Genomic DNA, 19,335 nt, shown 5'->3' on the forward strand with positions numbered 1-19,335 from the left:
TGATATACCAAAATTAAATACCAGAATTAAGTGGTGGGTAGGAATTTCCCTCTGGGACTACTTCACTGTTTTCTTTTTCTAGGTAGTGGTTATTAATGCTGTGCTTAATGTGAGGAAGATCTAAATTCAAACCCTATTACTGGCCCTTAAAGGCTACATAACTTGGGGCAATTTATATAAACTCTTTCAGCCTCAGTTTACTCATCTGTAAAATGAGGGGAGGACTGGATGGTGTTTAAGGTCCCTTCCTCTTCCAAATCTATGATCTCCTCTCAAATATTCTTTTTTTTTTTTTTTTTTTACTTATAATCTTTTTCTGGTCATCTCACTCTCACTAAAACAAACCAAAAGATGCAAAGTTTCTTTTCTTTTTCTTTACTAAAAACATAGTAGATATTAGTAAGTGCACAATCTTAACATGTCCTTGGATAAAATAATACAGATGCTAAAGGATTAAAACATACCTGCGGTACATGTAGCATGAAAAAAATCTTTAGCATAAATCTACAATTCTATGACTCTGAGCTAAAAGGGACCTTAAACAACATCCATACCAATATTCTTTTTGACAAATAAGGAAAGAGTCCCCAGAGAAGTTAAGTAATTTGGCAAAGATCACAGAGTAAAATGGCAGAATTTGCATTTGAAACCAGGTACTCTAACTTCAAATTTAATACTTTCAATTTCACCAGTGAGTAAAGACAAAATATAGAAGTAGAAGCATCTGGGTCCTACAGGATCATCTGTCAATACTTCATTTCTTGCTGGGAACTGTTTCATTCTCAGTGCAGTGAAAGAGTGCCAAGTCATGAGATCTGAATTCAAATCACAGATCTGCCATATGTCACTTGTATGATCTTGGACACCTCAGTTTCCTCATCTGTAAAAGGAGAGGGTTGCATTAAATGGTCTCTAAAATCCTTTCTTGTATAGAGCTGTGATCCTAATTGAACTAAAAACATCTCCTAAGTAGGCAGACACCTAGATCTTTAACCTTGAAGCTCTCTTAGAGAGCAAATATGCAGTTACACTTTTCAATATAGAATTTTAAGTAACTTCAAAGATTAAACAAACGTGTCCTGTAGGCTATGCTGTGATGGTCAATAGTTGGCCTATCACTTACACTACTCTACTTGGACTGCAGCTAATAACTGATGGTGAAAGTCATAACTAATCATAACATTTATCTTCCAATATGGATGGATAAATATACATTGTATATTCTACTCATTTAAAAAAAAAAAACTTGTCCATAAAAAAGATATAAAAAATTTCCCTTTCTAGTTTATTTCATTACAAATTCTAGCTTGACTTATTCAAGACCTATAAAGTTCTCTAGTTACTGTACTATAGATTTAACAATTCATTTGTACGCTATTCTCCTCCTTACACATTTTATTGACCTCTTTTTATTTTCTGTGTTCAAAGAATTAATTCCCTTTCAGAATATATGCCCTTTCAGACACTTCTTCTAATACACACCATATATTAAGTTACTTTTGAGGGGGAGAAGCAAGAGTATCATTATTAAGTGAAGATTCAAAACTATCCCCCTTTCTGGCACTTTGAGTACAGTGTGTGCGTGTGTGATATTCAACCTAGTGTTACTAAAGTTGCATGTGTATTTGTAAGTTTAATTTCTGGCGTGAATAAAGAAAAAACATAAATAAAAACAACTTCCTCCTCCACTTTTTCCTCTCTGCTCTCTTGCCTTTAGTTTTGTTTGTCCAGGTGACACAGAAGATTGAAAACAGTAGTTCTCAGATGATACATTATCTCAAATATCAAAGGTCACCAAAGGGTACAAATCGGTAACTCTCTAGAAAAGGCTTTAGTTTTTTTTTTTTGTTTTTTTTTTTAAAGTGGGTCAGATTTAGTTTCATGTAGGTTGTTTGACACACTGGTTTCTGGCATCACAAGCACTGGTCTACAGGATACCACAGAGCCTTTGTGTCCCTTGCTGACACTACAGCATTGTGTTTTTCTATCCATTAACCAAGGATAAATGACCTAGATATTGTGCCTATTAAAGCTTCATTTTTCTTTTGCCCTTTTATTCTTTAGTGTACCATATTATCACATGCTGAACACATTTTTAAGTATTCTCAGTCTCTGATGCCCTTTTGAGGGGGTAATGCAGGGGGTTTTGTGTGCATTTCTGTAGTTAGCTAGAGTGAATAATGTGAAGGTAATTCAAGATTTTTCTGTCTATTCTCAAAGACAATCAGTTCAGAGTATTACTAATAGCTAATCTAGTATAAGAGGATATATCAAGAAACCGTACAAAAGCCAGAATGCTGTATTGGCATCTATTGCAAATACAAAAAATAGAGTGAACACCAGTTGTGATTTCCCTAAACACTACATTCTATAATTACATCTCTGCATATCATGGGTCACTTTTATTAAAAGTATCATTACTACAGTTGGCAGCAATTTACATCTTATCTTACATGATAGCAGTTTTCAAAGAAAAAATAAAAGGACATCACAACAAAGAAAAACAATACATTTACAAAGTCATGTCTGTAAACTTCAAGGCTAGTTTAGAGTTGAGGTAATGCTGTTTAGCTTTGTGGCTAAAGTAACAAAGTCCTTTAATTTAAAAAAAGGTACCTGATTCTCTCTCTTTTTCTTTCTTTTTTTTTTTTTTTTGTTTATACCAGTGCATTACAAGATCATGAGATAATTGAACTGTAGTTTTATCCTGTAAGAACCTTCTCAGTGGGTTAATTTCCAAAAGGTACTCTTCACATTCAACAGCTGCCTTATTATTGCTGTGTCTCAAGACAGAGACATTCACACTATCTTGGAGATTGTCAGAGTGTGTGTTTGTGTGTGTGTGTGTGTGTGTGTGTGTGTTTGTGTATGTGTGTGTGAGCAAGTGTGGGAACTCCCATACAGTCAAAAATAATGAGCAAATATGATATGTATGGTAAATTTCATCTTGACCTTCACAGCAAAAAAAAAAAAAAAAAAAAAAAAATTAAAATTAAAAAATTAAATATATAACTTCATACTTCCTTTAAGCAGCACTTCCTTCTATTAGTGCCACTCTGTTACAAATTGCTGCTTTTATAATACCAATGGTACCAAAAGAAAAAAAAAAGCAGAGCATTATGTAAGTTTCCTTAAAAAGACATGATCACCTCTCAAATTTCATCTCTCCTAGGGATAATAAATAATGCACTGCACAATACTTAATGACCAAGATACCTTTTGACACATCTGTATAACATGACTTAGACTTTTTTTTTTTGCTACACTATGTTACAGAACAGCTTATAAAAACTAGGTATGAACATTAACTGTGAGTGTAAACAGTAGGACTACCACTTGTCAAAAGTTTTAAACACTTTAACTGTAACTGGTACTGGTTATTCATCATTTTCATTGTTTTCTATTTCATCCCCCCCATCAAGTGAGTCTAGTTCTTCACCCTGTGCTATTTCATCTTCTAAAATGGAGGAATCTGCAGTCTTATCTAGGCTTTCCTCAGCATCACTGCCTTCGAGGTGTTCTTCATCTTTAAAGGGAACTCCCTCAGCTTTGTCAGCAGCCTTGTCATCACTGGAACCCACTGCATTCTGAAGTCCTGCTAATGCTGGGAAACCAGGCAGTGTCAATCCTCCCAGTCCTGGAGGTAGAAACATGGATGGGTAGAACAGCCCTGGAGCCATGGTGGACAGAAGGAAAGGATTGAAGGCTAGAGGGTTTGAGGGCAATCCAGCTGTGGCAGTAGCAGCACTGACGGATCCATTTGCAGAGTCAGTAGCAGAAACAGTATCTGTGCTTTTCTCAGAGTCTTTGTTCTCTTCTTCATTCTCATTTCCTTTCTCTTCCACTTTTGAAGTGCCATCTTCAGGTTCTCCTTGACTGGAAGCAGTAGTGGTGTTTCCAGTAGCAGCTGAGAGTGGGTTATTTAACAGCCCACCAAGTCCAAACATGTTGGGCAACCCTGCCATTCCTGGCAACACCAGAGGGAGCATGGTGGCAGGATTCTTAGAATCGCCTCCAGCAGCAGCAGCAGCAGCAGCAGCTGTTGCAAGTCCTGGAGGGAAGCCCATAAGACCTGCCAGTTGCAGAGACTGTAGATTTTGCAGGCTCTGAAGGCTCGTGAGATCCATCCCAGCAAACAGGCTGTTCATCAGCAGCGGGTTGATGCCTGAAGTGGAGGCAGCAGCAGCAGCGGCCGCAGCTGCTTTGGCAATTTCACTTTTTGGCCTTCTCCCTCTTCTACTTGCCCCCTCTTCCCTCACAACAGGCCCTGTCAGAAGACGGTCAAACATGGACTCTGGAACGAAACCCTAGAAAGGGGAAAGGAGACATGGTCAAAGCTATCAGCAACTTTTATAAATGAGCCAGCAATGGTATATTCCATTGCAGTACTTAACATGGAAGAATTTAAAACAATTAAAGTATTCATAATCTTCCTTTATTGTTGTTAGACTCATCTTTGAGTTCATTTTCCAAGGGGACATTGAATATCAAGTGCTAAAATTCAATTCAATTCCACAACGATTGAGTACACATGTACTATCATGTAAGGTTCTGTTTTGGGCTCTAAAGATATGAAAGCAGAACAAAACGTCCTTGCTCTCAAAGAGTTTACACTCTACAGCAATTAATACAAAATCATTTCAAGAAGCAAGGCCTGCTCATATTAATCCTTGTGGATCAAAATCTAATACTCTAAACTAACAAATATTTCCAACTAAGTTCAATAGATTTTATGATGGCAACTATTTTATCTTCTATCCTATATTCTCCTTTTGAATGATGTTTTGAAGTAGTGCAGACCAGCCCATTTATTAGCAGTCTCCCCAAATTCAGACTGATGAGCTAAAAAAGAGAAAAATGGTTTCCAGTTAAAACAGGATAAATATATCCTTGTTAAGCTAGAAGAGGACTTTGAACAGCCTTCCTCTAAATGATTTCCAGGTGGGGCTGAATGACTACTATTTCTTCTTTCTGACATCCAATGCAAAAATTTTAATGTTCCTTGTAACTAAAGCTAAGAAAAAATAAGCTACTACTATTGCATCTGTAGTCAAATCAGATTTAGTGTCAGTTCCTTTAGTTTAAAAATCTTTAGTTTAAAAGATTTCATAAAAATACCTGAGCTTCCTTTGGCAATGGCGCACATACACACACATGTGTGCACACATACAGACACACTCACACACAATATATATACAATGAGTTCATACTTACAGACTGCTTTACTATATCAGTCCAATCAGGAGCCACAGCAAACTCAGGATTTTCCTCTAACCACCTGGGCAAGTCCTTCATTGGAGGAGCCATAGCCCCACCCATCTGATTAAAGACATTAAAAAAAAAAACTATTTTAAACTATAGATATACTTTTACATAATCTTTTTTAAATGATCTTTTTCCTATTTAGAAATAAATTACGAGGAAAATTACCTTTCTGAAATAAGAGCTACTGATAGAAAATTCTTTCATAAAAAGTTTTACCTTCTTTCCATTTCGTTTATTTACAACAGGTACCCTTTCTTCTCCCGTCAAGGTGTTGATATCCAATTTGTTAGGGTTTCGACATCTATGTCGTTTCTGTTTCGGTTTTTGAAATGGGGAAAACAGCACATCCGCACTCTTCTTTGAGAAAAAAAGGAAAGAAAAGTTGTTGTTTAGCCTTTTCTACTGCGTATTCAATAAAATTACCAATTAGTCATTTTCAATTTTCAGCAAAGCTTAAAGAACATTTAATATGTAAAGTTTTTGGGGCAGCCAAGTGGCACAGTGGTTAGATTATCAGCCCTGAAGTCAGGAAGACCCGAGTTCAAATCTGATCTCAGACACTTAACACTTCCTAGCTGTCTGACCTTAGGCAAGTCACTTCACCCCAATTGCCTCAGGGAAAAAAAAAAGTAAAGTTTTCTTGGTTATGTATGTATATGATATTTCTTATGTACATTAAGGCCATAAATTAAGTGTACAAGTTGAGAATATATAACTATGTATATATGTATATGAATATATGTATATACACATATGTATGTATGTAAATGAATACATATTATGGTTAATAGTCTCCTGATTCTCATTATTATATACTATTGGCATGATGAATGAATTAAATTTTAAATATTTAATCAAGTTATGCTACTATAGGCTATTGTTGTTACACAATACCATACTACACTTTATTCCCAACTTAGGCTTTGTGGATATCAAGAAATAAGAGAAAGCAATAACTAATACCATGGTTAGTTAAAGGTTCAAAACTATCTGGAATATAACTGAAACAAAAAAAAAAAAAAAAGAAGAAGAAGAAGAAGAAGAAGAAAAGAGAAAAAAAAATCTAATGGAATAGATGATCAAATTTAAAAAAAAAATTAGTCATGTCTAGGATGAAGTAGATCTGATTTAATAAGAATAAAGTCTAAGATTTTTTAGCTGATCATAAGCATAATTACATAGAAAACTATTTAAAAGAGTTCATACAATAATGATTTACATTAATGGAATAGTTTTTAGATTGAAACATTCCAATAAAAAGGTTAAATGAAATCTGTTGAAGAAGTTGTGGAAGAAATTCTGCACTATATTGGACTAGCCAGATTCTGAAAAAGAGGTTCTTAATCTGGAGCTCTATTGATTTCTGGAGGTCTGTAAGCTTGGATGGGAAAAGAATTACATGCCTTTTTCTCTGACAATTTAAAAATACTACTTTGAGAAGGGGATCCAGAAGTTTCACCAGATTGTCATACAAAAAAGGTTCAGAACTCTTTTTCTAAAGTCTCTTTCAACTCAGTGATTCTGTGATACTTACTGGTACATAACTTGGCATATCAACAGTGTAGGTAGGATGTAGTTTAAGCCAGTCAACTAAATCCTTGTTTTTAGGGGCATCTTCCCCAACCAATCTGGTCCCATCTTCTAGGTTGATGACAGGGATGCGAGTGTCTGGGTCCAGCTGTCCAGGAGAGGGAATGTTCCGTGTTGGTGGGGTCTCTATATCTTCTTCAAAAGCTTTGGTCACCTCAGCATCCTCCTATGGAAAGATAACAATTCTTTTAATTCTAACTTTAAACAAAAAATTCCAACATTGTACCATATCCAAGAAGAATGTCACCCTAGCATCATGAGACTTCATACCTGGATAAGATAAAAAAGTTTCCAAAAATGTTAACTTTTAAACAAGTTATACATTTTTTTATTTCACATATGAACAGCAATTACTGACAATACTTCTCTCATTTATAATTTATAATTCAGTCAGAATTTTCATACTTTTTCAACCTGTCACCCCCTTGAACCTCCCAACCTTTGAAATCCTAAGACACTATTTTTCTGAAACTATATTTATATAGCTATATAAACCAAAATGAACAAACAGTTCCTATGTATCTTCCCTGTAAGAATAGTAAAGATTACTTGGCTCTTTTGGAGGTCATGGACAAAAGCATTAAGAGAAATTAATTAGGAAGTTTGCTAAAAACAAAAACTGAAGTCTGTAAAGTTAATCATTGGTGCATTGCCCAAAGTAATACTTTGTTGGCATGATAATATTCATGGAGTTTATGTAATAATACTGTGAAATGGCTCTACTTTTTTTTCAACTTAGTATATCTTCAATTAAAAATTGTTGCTCTTTTAGATATGTTTTTGGCAAAGTATGTACAAAGTCCAAATTTTTTAAAGAAAAAGTAAATAGCTCCTACAAAATAAATTTGTGACTGTGAACTTTCAAAATTTATGAAGATTGCCTTACTCAACCAGCTATGCCAAAATGGCATACAAAGTTTCGAGAAGGAAGGCAGCATATTAGTGACAGTATGACATGTGAGGATGACATCTAATACAATTGCCATTTTAGAAGGATACATCAAATTATAGTAAAATCGCTACTTTTCAACATTCTGTTAAGTCTTATTAAGTACCTACTATTTACAGTATAGTGAGAGTGTGATAATGGATAGAATGCTGAGCTTGGAATCAGAAAATCTTGGCCACCCTGATATTTATTAGCTGTATGATCCTGGGCAGCTCACATAATTTCTATGCCTCAGGCAACTATGAAGGATTCATTTACTATCTTAAAGGCAAGTTGCCTTATTTTCTATGATAGAGGGCATTCACATAACTGTAAGTAGCTTATGGACTATTTTCACTATTTTCAAAGTACAACGCATACCTAACAAAACATCATACTGTATGACTGGAGAATTATTATGATGCATTGGAAAGAGTGCTGGACTTGGATAGAAGACTTGGGTGAAACTTTTGACACCTAATAGTACAACAGCTAGAAAGGACTTTGGAATTCCCAGAGATCAACACCCTTACTCTGTAAGAAAGGTGATTCAAATTCTACCTCTGACATTTATTACCTAGGCAAGATACTTCACTCTTCAGAGTCTCAGTTTCCTTCTTCATCCATAAAACAAAGAGTTTTCAACATGATAATCTAAGGTTCTGATTCCATTTGCATAAAATTTTTTCTAAGTTCTAAGGTTATAAGACAGGTAAAAAGATGGCATGAAGAGAAGTTTGGTGGGGAGAAAGGTTTTCTTTGAGTCATATCACTTAAAAAGCACAATTTCTTGCCGCTTCACAAAAACATAAATCCAGCTACAACCTAAATGTAAGTCATAGAAAATAAAACTACAAGTTGATACTGGAAATTACTTAGAGTTCACCTAGAATAAGCTATCTAATACTATAAATTCAGTCCCCAATTTTGAGGTTAGAAGGAGTACTTCTGAAATCTTTCAGTGATAAGAAATGGCCAGTCTTTTTGATGAATTATGGTGGTAAATTAGAAGAAAGGATAAATGTATTACACATTAATGAATTTATAAGTTCTTTTAAAGTTATTTCATAAGTGATCACTGGACTCCACAGGGAAATATATGTCATTCTCAATTAAAAGAATAGTGACTTTTGATCTGTTAAAGTTAAAAATCTGGTGATCTTGGATCAAGGAGAAAACTCAATTAGAAGGTGAACTGACCTGGCCAGAAAAAAAAACACACACACACACACACATTTATGTAAAGACTGATCCCCCAAACCAATTTTTTTTTTTTTCATAAATTCCAGCTTACCATAGCTTGATAAATTGTGGTAACATTTTGACTAATGAAATCAAACTTTTTTTTTAAATCAGTAATCAATAAATCATAACCAAAGGAGAAATAACATCTAAACTAAGTTGGAATCAATAAACATATGAAGAAAAGGAAGCAGATTTCTTGTATAAATTGGGAAACCAATAAGTCACCTCCATAATTGTCAGATAATACCTATTTGTCTGTTAACTACAAATCTCATCTAGTTTTTCAATGGCAACAACTAGATTTGATATCTTTAACTGATATGAATTCAACCAGATACAGAAACAGGAGTGCACACCAAATGAAAACTAGCTACTGGACTTACTACACTCAATGATGTCCGTTTGTTGCTCATGAAAAGCAGATCAAGCCCTTCTACATTTTTCCTCCTTCCTCGCCTCCTCTTCATGGGAGGTTCTCCATCCATTAAGGAGCCATTAAGCAGATGCCTTGTGGGTGTGCGTGAGAGACCTGCCTGTAGCAGTTCCATTTGAGTTTTAAAGGCATCAGACACGGGTGTAGAGACATTAGGCAAGATAAACTTTGAAGTAACAGATGAAAAATTTGAGGTAGAACTTGTTGCCTCTCGTGAGGCCTTTGATAAATCTACAACTTTTTCTTGTCCATTTTCTGAGACCACCTGAGACTCCCGCAGCTGAGCCACCATCTCCATGAGATTCCGCCGCTTGGCAGCTCTTTCAGCCTCAATTTCTATTTTTCTCCTCCTTCTCCTCCTCTGACGAGGGACTGATAGGTTGAGTGCATCTTCCTAGTGAAAAATGAAGATGTGGAGTTGTAAAAGAAGCAAAGCTATATCTGGGTTATTGACTGGCTTTCAAAAAGCAAATAAAAATAAAAAAAAAGGAAATAAATTGGCCTATTATAAATAAAAATCACAGAATCTGGAAGAGTCTATTTGTATGACAGCCCCTTTTATTCTAAAAGGAATTGAATAAGTATAAACATTTTCAGTTTTTAAAAAGGCATAGAAATTATTTTATATTAAATAAATAAAATCACTCTAACTTGCCTTTGACAATTGAGGAGAAGCAGCAATGTCCTCACTACCACTGATGCTAGCTTGACCAATCATTGAAAGCTCTGTAAAGGTCCTTTTCTGTAAGGGGCTGTCCACAGCTGTTGATGCATAACCAGGCATAAGTCCCTGGAAATCAAACATCTGGCGTCTGTTTACTGGCCACTTCCCTTTCAACACTGCTTCACAGATGTTATCTAATCGGTTTATCATTACACGATCCTATACAAAGGAGAAAAGATACAATGAAATGTTGGCACAGAGAAAACTTCTGAGTCTTCTTCTAGTTAAGAACAACGACATAGAAATATTTGGGGATCATTTGAAGGATAAAGGAAAATGGTTAAAGTAGATTAGTGAATCTAGAAAGTTATGGATTAAGTCCTCAGGTAACCCTAGGACAGAGAATTTTGTTTTTCTCATATGAACATTATAACAACTGAAACAACAGAAGACACATACAACTGCCTTCTCAAAAAAAAAAAAAAAAACAAAAAAACAAACTACAATAAATTTTTTTTTTAATTCTTCAAAAGTAGATTTCCATTCACATCTATAAAGATGATAGCTTCATATGTGGTTAGGAATAAAGTTTTTTTGTCATCAGGATAAACATCGAACATCTGTGTTTAGCATCCCAAGGTCTGGCACCTTCACATCCAACAGGCTGGATCTAAAAGTCTGTACCAGAAAGTTGTTCCTCATTAGCGTCACTATTAATAAAGTTCAGTATTATGAAATGGGCATCAACCTAGGGACATCTAATGAATGTCAATTTGCATTCCACACCCATTATCACTTCAAATTTCATTGAAGCGTGTACATTAAAAAATTCTAATTACAGCTTTTAGTCTACTTAGACTGAGTTGCCATAGATTAAAAATGCTTGTTACTATGAATCCTTCAAATCATCTCTGAAGCTCCTTTCTGTATTTAATAAAGCAGATAAATTTCTGCAGGAACTAAGGAGACAGTAAAGGAAAAGAATTCCTCTGAGAATATGATCTTGAAATTAAAAAAAAACAAAAACATTTTTTCGGTATCCCTCTATTCCTTTAACTTAAGCAATGATTATTGATGATTAAGATATAAGGTCATCCTTTAACTTCCTGATTGGCAGGAATAATCTACCAGTGATCTTAGTAGCTACAACAGATGAGGTGCTTTTCCCTTGAAATAAGCTTATTAAAGCAAGTTTTTTGTTTTATTTTGCTTTAAACCAGATAGCTCTATTTAGGATTACAAATATTCCTACTTTATTTCTTTAGTCTTCAAAACAGAACCAAATTGATAGGGCAAAATTACTCTATTCAGCAATAAAACTAATTTCTCTAAGTTTACATAACATCTCCTTTTAAACAGTTCATAGTCACAGAGAACACAGACTCAGAACCAGAAAGAACCTCAGGTCATATATACAGTCTAACCTCCTAATTTTACAGATGAAGAAACTGAGGCCCAAAGATATGTGGTGATTTGTTCAAGTTAACAGAGATAATAAGAGGGAGAAGCAGGAAGTGAACCAGGTCCTCTAACTCTGAATCTCTCATTCATTCCACCACCATTACTGCACTGTGATTAGCTTTCTAAAGAATAAAATTTTACCTACACAATTTGCTTTTTTTTTTTTTTTGAAGAATAATATTTAACATTAGATGTTTGAGACTGAAATAAATGATTAATGCTATTCTATCCCTCGCCCTAGATGGAATTTAATCTTCTAAAATTCTAAAGTTTTGTTGTAATACTGAAACATTTTTGTAGATAAAATCCATAATTCAGATTCATTATCATTACATGATCCTATGCAAAGGAGAAAAGATATAATGAAATGTTGGCACAGAGAAAACTTCTGAGCCTTATTTTGGTTAAAAACAATGATACAGAAATATTTGGTAATCATTTGAAGAATAAAGAAAAATGTTTAAAGTAGATTAGTGAATTTAGAAAGACTGGCTTGTATTAGATTAAGGCCTCATGTAACCCTAGGATTGAGTGTGATTCTGTTGACACAATAATCTATAGATTACAAGGAAATAATACAAGTTAGTAAACCATACTATCTAATCAAAGAACCCATGCAAAACCTCATGGCATAAAAAAGTTGTAAGCACATTCTACAGTTTTCTGCTCCCCAACCACTCTTGGCTTGTTACCCCATTTCTATTGGGTGGTCTGCTAAAAACATTTTTCTCAAGGATTTTCAAGAATCATTAACAAAAAAAATTCATATACAAAATTTGTAGGTGACAAGTATAAGTTCTATAATTATTTGGGGAAAATACAAAAGGGAAAAATTTGCGAAACTATCTCCCACCTCGTACATTTTGATCAAAAAGAAATAAATTGCCACAAACCTTAGGCCAAAAAGAAAAAGTGAAAGTTCTTTCATGAAGGAGCTGAGCTACAGAAGGATCTCCATCCTCCATATAAAATCCATCCCGGGTCTCATCCCGGGCAGTGCTCATAGATGCATTGCTTTCTTCATCAAAATTCTTCCCCTGAGAAGCAGTTCCTGCTGAAATGGAAGAGTTGATATGCATGAACTACAAACAGGACAGTGCCTGTAACTGAAACTCAGGCAGAACAAGAATTAAGTTAGAGAAAAAAGGGTAATTTTCCAGCAATTGTTCACTAGAAGTGACAGCTATGGCTGAAACATATCATTTTGTACTTTATTTCTACTTTGAGTAATCTGCAGTAATCAGACACCAACAAGTTACTTTCTAGAGGAAATTTATTGTGTGCCCTGATTCTATCCCTTTACCTATATAGAAGGACCGTGAAAAAAAATGAGTAATGATAGTATATTGGGTAGGATATTTACTACTAATTAAAAAACTCTTCTTCAAGGACCTCTCCCTATTCTCCAATTCAAGAGGAATAGTTCATTTACTGGCATGTCATGTCTGATACACTGTAAGTATAAATGCAACCTCTTGTCACTCAACAGTAAAAGATCACACATTTGTCTAAACCCATTCCTTTACGGTTTAGACTGTATGAAAATTGTCATGTTTATACATCAGGTTAACATATCAAAACTAATGAATAACTTAATATTCAAGAGCAACCTGGGAATATAACAGAGAAGTTCATAGATAAAGTTGAGTATGATTCTGTTGGACAGTATGTGTCAGGGAAAGCTGTTCATAACTGGAACAGAGAAATAGGTGAGGAGGCTTTACCTTCAGGCTGTGAAGACTCTTCTGATTTATCATCATCATCTAATTTTTCTTCTTCATCTTCTTCAGAACCTTTTTCTGAAATAGACTTTGGATCTGCATCTGCACTAATTTCGATATCCTTTGTTTCACTTTTAATAGAAGATGTCTCAACCTCACATTCCTGCTTCATGTCTTTTTCTCCAGGATCGGCTTCCTCTTCCTCAACCTCAGGTTTTTCTTTGACCACTGGATGGTCAGACTCCTCTACTTTAATTTCAGCTGGTTCTGTAGTCTTTTCATCTTGAATGTGGGTTGATGAGATAACTGGAGGAGTCTGACTGAATCCAGTAGCCAGTGGGTTTAAGGAAGATACACTACCTGTTCCTCTATTTTGAGCAAAGTTTTTATGGGCATCTAAGAAGGACAACTCAGGATCATTCAAGATATGATAATCTGTCCTACTAACTCCATGTTTAGCAGCACCAACCAATAGATCTTTGTCATGTTTACCGCACTCCCACCACTCTGGCAAATCCAAGCTTGGCTGGCAGAGTTTTAGCCTTTCTCCCAGCTGAGGATGATGAAGAACTTGTTCTCTTATTTTCCTCAACAGTTCTATGCGGTATAAAGTTCTAGAGGCACGCTCTTCAGTGATGGGCTCAATCATGGAAGAGAGATCAGGTGGTTCTACAACACAAAAGCAACTCTATCTTGATAAAACAAAAAGACTAGTTTCTAAACTGCAACTAATTAACTTATAAACAATATTTTTATGTTTGTTTTTAGTTGCTTATTTATAATTGAATAGTCTTTTTTATTCATCAGTATACCTACCATCATCTGGCTTTGCTGGCATTCGGCATACTCGCCTACACATGGCTACAAAACAGTTGAAATATTTCTCTAAACTCTCATCAGACTTTTTGTCAAGTCTGGCAAAGGCTCGGAATTGGTTCCAGTCAAACTGTTGTTTCATAGGATCAAAAATAATTCCAAAAGTAGAAACTACACGGTAAAAATCTGCCTCTTCTCTTCTTGTCCATCTATTGAAAAAGAAAGATATTATCTTGAATGTATCTGAATAAAAGAGATTAAAGCTAACTGTTAGTCTCCTCCCAACCCCTACCCTTCACAAACTAAGCAATGAAATATTCAAGGGAAAAACAAAAACTGAAGCGCTTTGATTTTTTAAAAATTTTCCCATAAATAATATAGTTGATGATGGGCTACAAGTTACCTCCTTTACCCCCAAAAAAGAACATAAAGGAAGAGCATGTGGGGGGAATTGAACAAAACTGAAAAAAAACCTCACTTTTGACGTTTTTCAGATATAATAGCTTCTCTTTCTGCTTCCAGGGCTCTCACTTCCTCCCGAGGACGACGCCTTCGTCGGTCAGTCTTCATTAGTGCCTCTTGCCTCATTTGTTGCCTTTTATAGCTGCGCTGATAGGCAGTAATGAGGCGGCGCAGACGGGTAGTCAGGGTTGAGGTGTTAGGCCAGTAAAGTTGGCCTAACTCGGCATTACTTTCACTGTGCTTGCCTAGGGGAGTGGAAAAAAAATTTTTTTTAAATGCCTACTTGCTTTGCAATTCACAACAAAATAAGATGACTTATTAACATTCGGACCACACTGCAGAAAGGATGGCTCAGTGCCCTAAAAATGTAAAAATATAAATTTGGAATAATTACTAGTGTAGAGTTAATTACTCGAGTGTAAAAATGAAATTACTGCTTCAGAAAAATATATGGTTATTTGTCAAATATGTGAGTGTATGTAGATATTGTGCACATACACACATATATATCTATATATAAATTTATTTTATATCTTACATTCTATATTACAAGTGCTCCCTTAAACTATATTTTTTCAAAGGAAGTTCATAGATCAAAAAGACCATAAATTTACCAATAATGCAATGATTTTACATACTGGGCAAGAGGTTTTATTTACTACATACAATAGTAAAATTTAATCTCTATATTTGGCAATATTCTTGCATTTCTAATGATGCTTGATAATTATTACCAACAGCAGAAAACCCCAAAAGCTTAACTCTTTTAATCCAAATTACCCTGAATCATTCTTTTATAGATAAATCCCACTGTATAATCATAAAACAAACATTAACAAGAATTATTTAACAGGTAACAGAAAAAATGCTAAATTATGGGGGAGGGAGTAAAAAAAGATGATTTTTAATAATGTTTAACAAATAAAATAAAATCTAAAAAAGACAAAGGTGTCTAATGTCTTTGGTATTAACATGAATCAAAATCATGCAATGTAAATTCACTTCCCTTCATCAACTTTCAGGCAGTGTTACCTGTAGTATGTATCTCCATAGATTCTTCTTTTTCCTCTGGAGGTGAATTTGCAAATTCCTTGAAAAAAAAAAGTTCTTTAGATTTTTATTTTTCTTTAGCTTTTAGGAAAAAAGTATTTTTCCTCACAAAGTTAATGTTTTATGGATATAAAATAATCTTATATTATAAATATTGAATTGAGAATCAAAATTACTCAAGTTCTTACATCTATTTCATCCTTGAAGGGTGTTCTGGTTGGTTTGTATTCAGGGTCTTCATCTTCTCGGTCAAATTCTCCCCTATTGATAATTCAATTTAAAAATAAAATCAAATTGATAAACAAGTGAACTTTACTTTCCCAAATGATAAACCATTTGTTATGTACCTGAGGCCTGCTATCAAAGGGGGAAATAAATAGCACCAAAATATGAAGTGGCAAAAAAAGAATTATTTGTTAGCGACCAGATTTATATTCAAGAGATAATAAATATTTAAGTCTGCTTGTCACTAGTATTTTAACATTAAGTACCGTATAGAACAAATCAATGGCAGTCATTTAAGTGCCCATGTTAATTCTGTATAGTAAACAAAAAGTATAAAAATGGAATCTTGCTAATGTATGTGATACTGACATAAAGTTTATTAAAATATTAAAACATCCTTCTTACCCATCACCACCATCTGCTAACATGTCTGTTCCTCTTTGCTCAGCAGCTATGGCCTTGGCATCAGGCATGCCAACCCGTTCCAGAAAACACAGTGCTGGGTCAGCTCTCATAGAATTGTACTTCTCATAGCCTGTTTCCATCACCACCACCACCCCACCGATGAAGCAAACAAAAACAGAAACAAAAAAAGGCCTTGTCACAGAAAGATTCATGGCACAGATACATGACGCATATTTTGTTTCTGAATCAAGGTTATTATCAATATTGAGTTGAAGGAAACAAAAATCTGTTTTTAAACAAAGTTTCCTAGGAATGAGCATGTTATACGAAGTTTTTTGGGTTCAAGTTATTTTCAAAAATATTTCAAAAAATATGACCAATGCTAACAGGAGAATACTTTTTTTTTAAATTATAAAATAATGACATAATGTCTAGGAAGATCCCCTCACACACCTTTTTTTTTTTTTTTTTTTTTTTTAAATTGGATCCAATTTTGTCTAATATTTGAAAGGCTTCTTAATGGGTTCTTTATGACCTCTACAATGGTACTCTTTTTTCACTCCCATTACTCCTTTGTGAACAGTTTCAATCCTGCTGGAACTTGTACCATCAATCGACCCCAAAGCTCCTCTACATAAGGCCCAAGGACCTGTCTTCTTAGGTTTGGGATGATGCATGTCAGGGAAATGACGCTGTTCCCTCTATGGTTTATACACTGCAATTTGCTTTTTTACTGCCCAAGTTGACTAGATGGAAAATGGCAGAGCCCAACAGTGCACGGCAGGGAAATGATTTTTAGGCTAGACTTGCCTCAGCTGAGCTCACAAAACGTGGCTGCTGTACATAGGCAGAACAGCACAATTCAATTAGGATTTGTACTACAACACACTGCTCCTAACTGCTGTAGAGCCCCAAGCCAAACTGTAATCATGAAAGGTTTTATAAGCCATCATTCTCCCCTTTAGTCAGGCTGGGCTGCTGAGAATACCTCTGCGACCTCCAGAGAATTGGGATTATAATCAGGAATCGCTCACTGTATATATCCTGCCAGCTCCACATCCCCAGCCTTTCAAAGTTAACAAGGCTGCATCCCACTCAAGGGAGCCGGGAGTTCTCAGCACTGACATTTGTGAAATATTGCTTGGAACAAAGCCCAGGAGGCACTTGTACAGATTAATAGCAGAGGTTAAGCCCACCGTCCACTTTGACACTGGTTGGCAGAATTAGCAAGAGAAGCAGTCGTGGAAGCAAAGTTTATGGAGATCTATAGTGCTACTTGGCTATTATTAAAACAAATATGGTTTTGTTTTATTTACAGCCAAGAAAGAAATATTTTCTTCTCAAATATTCTACAAACATTTAAAAACAGCATCTGATATTTACAGTTCAAATTAGATTTTTAATGCAGAAAAACAGTAGAAGCCAAGAGTCCTTTGGAACTGTACTCATTAATATTATGACGGAAAGAAGGCGTGTGAAGAGTTCTAAAATACAGATAAAGCCATACAGTCAAGTTGTATTCAAATACACAAAGGGAAGCCTCACTTACCATGTTTGTACACTCCAATTAAGAGGGATTTATCTGCTTCCTTATCCCACCAATCTGTAGGAACTTCAGCATGGAAAGGTTCAGGTATCCATACATCTGTTTCACTGCAAAGAAAATAGCTTAAATTATGCTTAAATCGAATACCAGTATGATAACTAAATAAAAACAAAAACAAACAAAGCCCCCAAACCCTATGTATTATGTGCAATATATATACACCAACAGAGCCTTCATTATGGAATCTATGTGGAGAGATCTGGGCAATGTGGTGAAGTGAAGGCTAAGGAAGACAGCAAAGGTCAAGGTGAATCATTTTGCTGTCTACCTTTATAAACAAATTTTATGTGGCAACATGTTTAAAAGGATACCTTCAAACTATCATCAGCTAATTAAAAGAATGACTAAAAGTAACTCACATAAGAACATTATTCATACACACACATAATAAAAAAACGAGGCTCACCCAGCTTCCTATCATACTCCTAAGCTCAAAACTAAGACAATCACATTCAAGATGCAGAAAGAGAGGAGTCATTGATAGCAGCATATGAAGGTTCTTAAACACAATGTTTAAAATGTTTTCAGATTACACCGATCTCTACAATAAGGCATAGAAAAAAATGTGCACTTGCACTAACCTTGAGTCAGCACCCTCTAAGATCTTATCTGCCTGGTCCCCTATCACTTCTTGTCTTAGATAGTACAGCATGCGGACACGCAGCAGGACCCTGGAGAGGAAGACAGAGGGGGGGGAAAAGTTCTTAACTTCAGGACTGTTTGCCAACAGTGGCTTTTGGCAGCTGCTGCTGTTCATCCATCATCCTGCCAAGGCTGATTAGCCATGCTGTATGGTAGGCTTGAAGCGTGACAGATGGTGGCACATAATCACCTCTGTGTGGTGCTTTCTGCTGGCTTCCAACAGGCCTGCCTGGCAACCGCTTACACTGCACAGAGAGGGACCAAGCTCAGCCCAACCCAGGCGCATTTCATTTAGTTCTACCTCGTGCAGCTTGTGAAGTTTGGACACGTACTCCACCATCGCCTCTGAAGTATTGAAGCAAGTTTGTAAACAACTGAGCAGATGGCTTTCAGTCACTGTTCTGCTTCATTATCTCATAAAATTTCCTCAGCTGCTGCCTTAATACCATTTTTGGAAGCACATCAGAAGTTGTAGGAATAAACGAGATATAAAATCTGGTTTTACTACCTTACAATAAACCTTCAATATGGAATGTCAGGTTTTTCAGATTATACAACTTTTGTTTCCGAGAAAGGTGGTAGTTGTGTATATGTGTGTGTGGGAGTGAAATCCCTCTCCCTTTGGGCAAATCACTTTTGTTTCCTCCCTCTAGTTTATACCAGTTTTTGTTTTTTTTTTTTTAAAACCTGTGTATAAGCTGTAACAAAAAAAACCCAGAAACTTTACTCAGGATTTGAAACTGTCCTATTTACTGAAGCTCTTGGAGTGATTTCCAAGGGATCAGTCAAAATCACTTGGAATGCCAGGAACCAGATTTTCCA

At 35.4% G+C, this 19,335-nt stretch overlaps 1 protein-coding gene across 6 annotated transcripts in view; it reads right to left on the reverse strand.

The window, feature by feature from the left end:
* Positions 1-282: 282 nt before the first annotated feature.
* CHD7 (chromodomain helicase DNA binding protein 7) overlaps positions 283-19,335 on the reverse strand; it is a 227,968-nt gene continuing 208,915 nt past the window's right edge. For 2 of the 6 annotated variants that reach the window (XM_031946366.1, XM_031946369.1), the window contains exons 23-37: positions 18,453-18,542; positions 17,815-17,918; positions 16,266-16,395; positions 15,824-15,896; positions 15,618-15,675; positions 14,602-14,830; positions 14,124-14,332; positions 13,311-13,976; positions 12,480-12,640; positions 10,117-10,344; positions 9,412-9,855; positions 6,800-7,021; positions 5,482-5,622; positions 5,215-5,319; positions 283-4,307 (exon numbers count right to left, since the gene is read on the reverse strand). In XM_031946366.1, the coding sequence (XP_031802226.1) occupies positions 3,378-4,307; positions 5,215-5,319; positions 5,482-5,622; positions 6,800-7,021; positions 9,412-9,855; positions 10,117-10,344; positions 12,480-12,640; positions 13,311-13,976; positions 14,124-14,332; positions 14,602-14,830; positions 15,618-15,675; positions 15,824-15,896; positions 16,266-16,395; positions 17,815-17,918; positions 18,453-18,542 (3,790 nt within the window). In that variant the 3' untranslated portion in view covers positions 283-3,377. The remainder of the gene's footprint in view (positions 4,308-5,214; positions 5,320-5,481; positions 5,623-6,799; positions 7,022-9,411; positions 9,856-10,116; positions 10,345-12,479; positions 12,641-13,310; positions 13,977-14,123; positions 14,333-14,601; positions 14,831-15,617; positions 15,676-15,823; positions 15,897-16,265; positions 16,396-17,814; positions 17,919-18,452; positions 18,543-19,335) is intronic. The other 4 variants (XM_031946364.1, XM_031946365.1, XM_031946368.1 and 1 more) reach the window with 3 other exon arrangements.

The sequence above is a fragment of the Sarcophilus harrisii genome, chromosome 1 (assembly GCF_902635505.1).
Source record: "Sarcophilus harrisii chromosome 1, mSarHar1.11, whole genome shotgun sequence".
Lineage (NCBI taxonomy): Eukaryota > Metazoa > Chordata > Mammalia > Dasyuromorphia > Dasyuridae > Sarcophilus > Sarcophilus harrisii.